The 9,429-nt window shown below is 40.0% G+C and overlaps 1 protein-coding gene across 1 annotated transcript in view; it reads right to left on the bottom strand.

The window, feature by feature from the left end:
* Positions 1-3,282: 3,282 nt before the first annotated feature.
* The window catches only part of LOC138691458 (organic solute transporter alpha-like protein), a 114,614-nt gene continuing 108,467 nt past the window's right edge, over positions 3,283-9,429 (bottom strand). Inside the window, exons 4-5 of the mRNA XM_069813398.1 lie at positions 7,192-7,929; positions 3,283-3,588 (exon numbers count right to left, since the gene is read on the bottom strand). Coding sequence (XP_069669499.1) covers positions 3,407-3,588; positions 7,192-7,929 — 920 coding nt within the window. The 3' untranslated portion in view covers positions 3,283-3,406. The remainder of the gene's footprint in view (positions 3,589-7,191; positions 7,930-9,429) is intronic.

Here is a 9,429-nt window from a genome sequence, read left to right as displayed (position 1 = left end):
TTCCAGACCAGTTATCCTGAAAGAGGATGGCGAACCCCAACGCTACGTTCATCTGAAAGAAAGTTTACATTGACTCCAAGTTGAGCGCATTCCTAACTCACACTAGCTGACTATACTACGGCTCGTTTAGTAGTCAAGTTTCGCGCAGGCATTAATTCCTGATTATTTTGAATATATATTAAATTTCTAACATAGAAAGGAGCATTTTATGAAAACACTAAAAACTATATCTTCGACATGAGAGTCAAACAATGTCCTAGTCTTGCACGAAAACAGTCCATTTTCCTTCTCACAGTTTCAGGGATGAAAGTTTGATCTCATTTCCAATTTAATTATTAATTTCAATGGCATGAGTGACATTTTTATGTATCCATATGTAAAATTCAATGGAGATTTAAAATAAGTAAAAATTAATATACGATGCCACTTCAAAAATCTTTTGTCACACTCTATATACCTGAATGAATATGTTTTGTAAGAACACCGTCATCTTATGACTCATTTCACAATTCGTCTCTTTACGGTCGATACTGTGAAATTCCATGGAGACTTCGTCCAGCAGGCGTCCTGTTTCGTGAACTGCTCTCTGAGCTAGACATCCACCTGCCACCAGTTCGCACACTGGAATATACCACCACTCCACCATGGATTATGTGATGTCCCATGTTTAATTTAAGTTTGAGCCGAAGTTTTAAGAATTTCACACCAGCTTTTGTTTGTAAACTTCGTTTTAGTGAACTTTTATCACGGTTTTCAAATTATTCTTCAGTTTTTACTCATGGATCCCGGGTAAATTATTGTGTTGGTTGTTCCTTCGTTGCAAATAAACAGATATTTAAATACAGACTAAGCCAATATACTAGAGTTTTTACAGAAGAGCTCTATGCTTTTTACAGAGCATTATTGTTTTTAATTAGACAACCTCAGGGCAGATATATTATCTTCTCCGACTCTTTAAGTGCTCTCAAATGTCTGCAGTGTTTCCATTCAGATGATCCGCTTGTGTTAAGAACTCAGGAGCTGTTCCACACTCTCTTTAGCTCTGATTATGAGATTGGAGTAGTGTGGATTCCTGGTCATGTAGGAATTCCAGTTAATGAGGCCGCGGATGCTGCAGCCAGGGATGGTGCTATGAATGGCTCTCTGGTGTTTTGGCGCGACAGGTGGCAGGACATTAAAAATTATTTGAAATATAGAATATGATGGCAATGGGAAGGAGAATGGTATGCACAAGAGAGAAATAAATTGCGCAGCATAAAGAATACCTACAGTCCGGGTTTTTTTGTAGATTATTTTACGACGCTTTATCAACATCCCAGGTTATTTAGCGTCTGAATGAGATGAAGGTGATAATGCCGGTGAAATGAGTCCGGGGTCCAGCACCGAAAGTTATCCAGCATTTGCTCATATAGGGTTGAAGGAAAGCCCCGGAAAAACCTCAACCATGTAACTTGCCCCAACCGAGAATCGAACCCAGGCCACCTAGTTTCGCGGCCAGACGCGCTAACTGTTACTCCACAGGTGTGGACACCCTACAGTCCGGCTTGGGATTCGTCCACAGAGCGTCACGACACGAAGAAGATTTACTCACCCGGTTGAGGATTGGCCATTGTCGTCTGATTCAAATTTCACATTATTATGCTCTAAATTCTACACCTTAGGCCAGGAGGCCGAATTGAAGTAATGTGAGGAAAAGAGGGGCTTCATCATCAGAAAGGTTGAGAAACACTGGTCTAGACCATTCAGCCATTGCAGGTCATTTCCAGACCCATTTTCCTGTTCTGAAATTCATTATTGCCTCGTGATTTCGACATGAGGTGATGCCATTACATAAAAAACGTTCTTCACATCAAAATCCAATTGACTAGTCAAATTTAACTAAATGTTCAGGATTTACATTTTCTTGTGAATTGTCTGTTTGTTTAATTAATTAGTTTATATATATTTATACACTTATTCGCAGTTTATTTATTCATTCATTAATCTTTATTTATTTGTTTATTTATCTATTTACTTATTTATCTACCTGTTAGCTTATTTAATTATTTGTTTATTTATTTATTTACTTAGTTAATTAAAGGGTTCAGAACCATAGTTGGCCAAGCGTCATTTACTAAAACCGTAGAAAAAAAGAGTTAAAACGAAGTTATTACCATAATTCAATGGAAACATATAGCACGTAATATAAAATATACACATTAAAACTAAATGATATGTCAATCTTCATTAAACTATGGCATTCACTTAACCTTAACCCTTGTTTTCTCCGCTTTCAATAAATGGCGCTTGGCTCACTATGGCTCTGAACCCTTCAATTACTTATTCATTTATTCATTTACTCATTTACCCACTTACATATTTATTTATTTATTTACTTGTATACTTATTTGTTACACAACGCAGAACTGCATGCATTGTATTCTTCGCCTGACATAATTAGGAACATTAAATCCAGACGTTTGAGATGGGCAGGGCATGTAGCACGTATGGACGAATCCAGAAATGCATATAGAATATCAGTTGGAAGACCAGAGGGAAAAGATTTTTGGGGAGGCTGAGACGTAGATGGGACGATAATATTAAAATGGAATTGAGGAAGGTGGGATATAATGATAGAGACTGGATTGATCTTGCACAGGATAGGGACCGACGGTGGGCTTATGTGAGGGCGGCAATGAACCTGCGGGTTCCTTAAAAGCCATTTGTAAGTAAGTATAAATATTTGTTATTTATTTATTCACTTATTAATTTGGTTTGTTTATTGTTGTCAATGATCGCATGGCCTCTTTAATGTCCGACCTCTTCAAGTAACAGTTTCTGAGAGTTATTTGATAGTCTAGAGGAGCTCGATGTTGTAAGACAGTTATATTTTCTGCATCATGTCACAGGTACAGTGACATGCAATCGAGGCTAGGCATTCTCTAGGGAGAATATGGGAGGAGAAATGTATATGTTGCATTCGGTACTAAAACTGGACTGGATAATCCTAGTTACTGTTGGTAACGCTACCAAAAATAGTTAAGACTTTTCCCTACAAAATGAGAATTCTCTTTTCACTTCAAATTATTTTCGTCATATAATTCGCGGTATATTATTACTCGTGTTTATAAAACCTGCAACAAAAGTCGTTTCGTTCAGCTTGGGCTCGGAAGTATTGTTGATGTTACCCATACTTGTAGATCTTAGAGGCAATGTGTCTTGCTCTTCTATTTGAGCGATCAGTTCATCTGTTGAGCTCTTCAGAGCAGAGAATATAGGAAGAGGGCAAGGCGTGAATAGAGATTTGTAGTGAAAAGTGATTTAATGCAAATGTACAATTAGTGTTGTCACATTAAATACAGTTTATGTACAAGGAGTTCACCGGTCGTCGCACACCCGCTGACTAGATAGATATTCCGCCCTTTGCTCAGCATTGCTGCTCCTTCGGCGGCTTCTCCATGGTGTTGTAGTACTTGTCCGTGATGACGCAGATCTCCTGCGGTGGGGGAAGCTCTTGCATGACCAGATCCGGCAGTTCTTGTTTGTACAGGAGTCGAGCAACCACCGCTAACACAACCATTTCGCCAAGCATCGCTGAGTTGTATATCACTGAAAGCAAAGACCACGTTGAGCTGCATACAAACAAATGTATTATTAGGAGCAAATATCAGAAATGAGTTCTTTGGAAAGGAAGTAAGATGTACCATCATTATATACTCGTATCAGAGATCAGCTACTTGGCAGGAAAGTGTTGTGTAATAGTACAACATATATTAGAAATGGGCTACTTGGAAAGTACATGTTGTGTAACAGCACAAGCACATGTCAGAGATGAGCTACTTGTCACGAAAGTGTTGTGCAACAACTCAAGAAACATGAGGGATTAAGTATTTGGCAAGGAAATACCATTTAAGAGGACAAGCACTTATCAGAGATGAGTTCCTTGGCAAAGACAAGTTGTGTAACATTAAAAGCACATCAGAGATGTGTTACTTGTGCAGTTACAAGTTGTGTAACATTACAAGAACATACCAGACATGACTTGTTTGAAAAGGACAAGTTGTGTAACATTACAAGAACATACCACACATGAGTTACTTGGAAAGGACAAGTTGTGTAACATTACAAGAACATACCACACATAAGTTACTTGGAAAGGACAAGTTGTGTAACATTACAAGAACATACCACACATGAGTTACTTGGAAAGGACAAGTTGTGTAACATTACAAGAACATACCACACATAAGTTACTTGGAAAGGACAAGTTGTGTAACATTACAAGAACATACCAGACATGAGTTACTTGGAAAGGACAAGTTGTGTAACATTACAAGAACATACCAGACATGAGTTACTTGGAAAGGACAAGTTGTGTAACATTACAAGAACATACCAGACATGAGTTACTTGGAAAGGACAAGTTGTGTAACATTACAGGGACATAATATCAGAGATGAGTTACTTGGTAAAGACAAGTTGCATAACATTAAAACATATCAGGGATGAGTTACTTGGTAATTACAAGTCGTGTATCATTACGAGTACATACCAGACATGAGTTACTTGGAAAGGACAAGTTGTGTAACATTACAAGCACATATAAGAGATAAGTTACTTGGCAAGGACAAATTGTGTAACATTAAAAACTCATTTCAGAGATGAGTTACTTGGCACTTACAAGTTTTGTAACTTTACAAGCACATATCTGACATGAGTTACTTGACAAGGACAAGTTGTGAAACATTAGAATCACGTATGAGAGATGAGTTACTTGACAAGGACAAGTTGTGTGACATTAAAAACACATATCAGGGAAGAGCTACTTGGCATTTACAAGTTGTGAAACTTTACAAGCACATATCCGACATGAGTTACTTGGCAAGGACAAGTTGTGTAACATTACAAGCACATATCGGAGATGAGGACTTTGGCAAGGAAGTGTTGTGTAGCAGTAGACTACACATCGAAGAAGCTCTTGACAAAGAAATGTTTTATAATAGTGAAAAACACATATTAGAAATGAGATACTTGGAAAGGAAGCATTGTTTCTACAAGGAGAGGTCAGAGCAGGTATCACTACGAGGAATGATTGGAACAGTTGAAAGGAAACTGTTACGTATTATTAGTAGGAGATCAGAACATTTGGATAGAAACTGTTGTGTGTCACTATAGGAGTGACCAGACCGTTTGTTAGAAAGCATTAGTGTGGGAACAGGTGGCAGGAAACTGTATCTGTCACAACAGAGCAGAACCACAGTCTAATATATACAGTCGCGCAACTTCAACACTCTTTTTGCCAACATTCACGACACTAGCGCTCAAGCGGCAGGCAAGGCACTGGTCATAGGGTTGATACAGCCAGCACGTGCTTTAAAGGTATGCGAGATGTTATAATAACGTTTTAATCATGCTTCGGAATAAAGGCAATGTGTGCAATGACGAAAATTGCAGTAACAACAAGTTTAAATCTCCGAATTTGTCATTCTTTAGATTCCCTAAAGACCAAGAGAAAATCATAACTCAGTCATAACCTACAGTATAATCCACGCTGTAGGTAGCCTACGTATTGTGTTCTATAAAACATTTATTAGTTATCAGTTACCTATTTGTATGTCAGGAAGGAGAGTTTAAATAAAAACAAAGTAAATACCTGTTACAATATATTATTGTTTTGCAGAGATCATGTGTAAATGTGTAACCATTCCGATTTTGGATAATGTATCTACAGTTTTTAATGCAAGTAATTTCATAATTTTTGTATTCGTGTTTTTTTGTTTATATTTTTCAAAAGTTGAATGTTATATTGCATTCAAGTAGGGATTATGGTGTTCATTTTTTCAAGAATTCATGGCATATTATAATCCTTTTGCAAAATATTCACTTCTTGAATAAATCCAGACTGTGTCGATAAATTTCTGATTTGTTGGTGTAGATTCATGTGCCAGACGTATTAAGTTCTCAAGAAATAAAAGAGCCTTTTTAAATTTAATATAAAAAGCAATTTTTTCTGTAATAATTTGCATGACTGTTATTGGTGTTGATTTTACATTACCAGTGATTATTTGAGCCTGTTCAGAGCAGAAGTGGTATAAGTCAAAATTAGGTAATGAGGTTTAAAGTAAAAATTCTGTAAAATACAGCGCAAAGTAGCAATTAATACCTATATCCTTCGTGCTATTCACTGACTACTAATAGTTTAAATAAATTCAATATTAACTGCTACTTTGCGCTGTATTTTACAGAATGTTTACTTTAACCCTCATTACCCATTTTTGACTTACACCACTTCTGCTCTGAAAATAAAATTAGGCCTACATTTTCTGAGTTAATTGAAGTTACAATTTTTTCAACAAAGTTGTGTATTCATTTGTTCTCACCTACGTCATAATAACAGTAAGTGCATATAAATTACGTATTATATAGGTAGTGTAAGTTAAAATTAAGCTTATGTGTGAAAACTGGAAATGTAATGCAAAATGCGGTAAACTTTCCATAAAAATTTAAACCATAATATCAGCACTATTAGTGACTCAAAATAATAAGAAAGAAAAAAAAGAAAAATAATGAACTTCATAAATCAATGTCTGTCAAATTAAGGTTTAAATCTTCCCCTTGTTTATTTTTAAGTTCACCTCAGCGGCCGAGTTTACCCCAATTTGCGGTATGGAAAATAGTTAATTTCTCAGGAAATAGGGAGAGGAGTTCACCACGCGATGTACCCTACGAGATATGGCCTACAATTTTGACTCTTCTCACAGGAAATATAGAGTTCCAATGGTTTATAAATATATTTAGGAATGAATTGAATTAACCGTCCACGTACAAACAATTATATTATTTCAAACCATGATACGTGATCAGGGCCATGATTCAGTTGTAAGGAGCAGAAAGAATTACGTTTATTCCCAGCTTCTGAAACTTGTAGATTAACTGCGTGTGAAATTCTTCCAGGATTCTAGAGTAGAATTAATAAGAACCATATACACTTATTGTATAGCATAAAAATATAAAATAAATTACGCAAAACCCGTTTTCTGATGTGTTATCATATGTTGTGTGCACACTTTTAACTTGCCTGCCGCTAGAGGGCTACTGTCGCGCCAGCTGTCAAATGTTGGCATATTTTATACGTATGAGTTGCGTGACTGTATCTATTAGACTGTGGCAGAACTATGTGGCAATGGTGGGGGAATTGTGGACAGTACTCACAATTTGTGTACACGGCGGGTGTGATGGGTGGTCTACAAGCTACGAGGCCACTCCACACAACAATGCGCGCTGCAAGAGCCTGGAACTTGGCGAGGAGCAGCACAGCCTGCAGCACCAGGAACTTTGCCTGAGGCCGGTGTGGCTGCAGCACCTCGGCCAGCACCTTGATGGCCATGCTCATGCCCCACACGCCCAGCAGGATGGACAGGATGATGAGGGGCTGCACGTACACGTAGTTGACCTGGTACAGACTGTCCTCTTCAGCCCACGTGACGAGCAGGGCCAGGTACACGAGGCCCTGCACCAGGGGCAGCTGCAGCACGAGCAGGCGCAGGCGGCGGAGGTTGAGCTTGTTCAGGGTCAAGGGCGGCAGGCGGCAGCAGGGGTAGCAGCAGCAGGGCGCGACCTGGGCGCTCAGCGTGCCAGGCTTGGCGCGTCGGATGAGCTCCGCCTCGCCGCCGCAGTAGGCCACCAGCAGGCAGAACAGCTGGTACAGCGCCGCCGTGAAGGCGCCCTGCGTCACGGCCTCGGCCAGCAGCTGGGCGCGCGGCACCACCACGGCGCAGTACGACGCCAGCGCCACGACCGGGTACACGCTGAGCACGAAGGCGGAGTGCGCCTTGACGAGGGGCGGCGACCGCCGCATGATGTGGCGCAGCGTGTCGGCGTACAGCAGCAGCGTGAGGAGCACGGCCGCGCCCCCCGCGGCGAACAGCGTCACGCCCAGCACGTTCATGGCTGCAACAAGACACGTCATCTTCAAGGAATGCAACAAGACACGTCACGTTCAAGGAATGCAACAAGACACATCACGTTCATGGCTGCAACAAGACACGTCACCTTCAAGGAGTGCAACAAAACACATCACGTTCATGGCTACAAGACGCGTCACCTTCAAGGAGTGCAACAAGACACATCACGTTCATGGCTGCAACAAGACATGTCACGTTCAGGGAGTGCAACAAGACACATCTCGTTCATGGCTACAAGACACGTCACGTTCAAGGAGTGCAACACGACACGTCACGTTCAAGGAGTGCAACAAGACACATCACGTTCATGGCTGCAACAAGACACGCCACGTTCAAGGAATGCAACAAGACACGTCACGTTCATAGCTGCAACAAGACATGTCACGTTCAAGGGGTGCAACAAGACACGTCACGTTCAAGGAGTGCAACAAGACACATCATGTTTATGGCTGCAACAAGACACGTCACGTTCAAGGAGTGCAACAAGACACAGCACATTCATAGCTGCAACAAGACATGTCACGTTCAAGGAGTGCAACAAGACACATCATGTTCATAACTGCAACAAGACACAGCACGTTCATAACTGCAACAAGACACGTCACGTTCAAGGAGTGCAACAAGACACATCATGTTCATAACTGCAACAAGACACGTCACGTTCAAGGGATGCAACAAGACACGTCACGTTCAAGGAGTGCAACAAGACACGTCACCTTCAAGGAGTGCAACAAGACACGTCACGTTCAAGGGGTGCAACAAGACACGTCACGTTCAAGGGGTGCAACAAGACACGTCACGTTCAAGGAGTGCAACAAGACACGTCACGTTCAAGGGGTGCAACAAGACACGTCACGTTCAAGGGGTGCAACAAGACACGTCATGTTCAAGGAGTGCAACAAGACACATCATGTTCATGGCTGCAACAAGACACGTCACGTTCAAGGAGTGCAACAAGACACAGCACATTCATAGCTGCAACAAGACATGTCACGTTCAAGGAGTGCAACAAGACACAGCACGTTCATAACTGCAACAAGACACGTCACGTTCAAGGAGTGCAACAAGACACGTCACGTTCAAGGAGTGCAACAAGACACGTCACCTTCAAGGAGTGCAACAAGAGCAAATTTCTGCATATTTAAAGTAGAAAACTATTTTTAAAATCATAATACACTGCTCACTTAAATTGACTGAGCATATTGGAAATTAATCAATGGCTTTCCCAAAACAGGCTATGAAATATTTTATATAAAACAATTGTCATCTCGAAAAGGAAGCAAAAACGAGCAAAATTGTATTATAAACTTTTTTGTTTGAAATATCTCAAAGAATAACCTCCTGAAATTAATGACATATCTACCTAGGCCTACAGTTTATCCCGTATATATGGTAATCAGTTTGTAAGTCATTTAAGCCAATAATTTATTTTATTTATTATTGAATTATTTATTGAAATATTAATGTGAAATTGAATTTCTAGGTA

The sequence above is a fragment of the Periplaneta americana genome, chromosome 16 (genome assembly GCF_040183065.1).
Source record: "Periplaneta americana isolate PAMFEO1 chromosome 16, P.americana_PAMFEO1_priV1, whole genome shotgun sequence".
Lineage (NCBI taxonomy): Eukaryota > Metazoa > Arthropoda > Insecta > Blattodea > Blattidae > Periplaneta > Periplaneta americana.
Note: the sequence above shows the minus strand (reverse complement) of the source record. Positions and strands in the feature narration are given on the sequence as shown.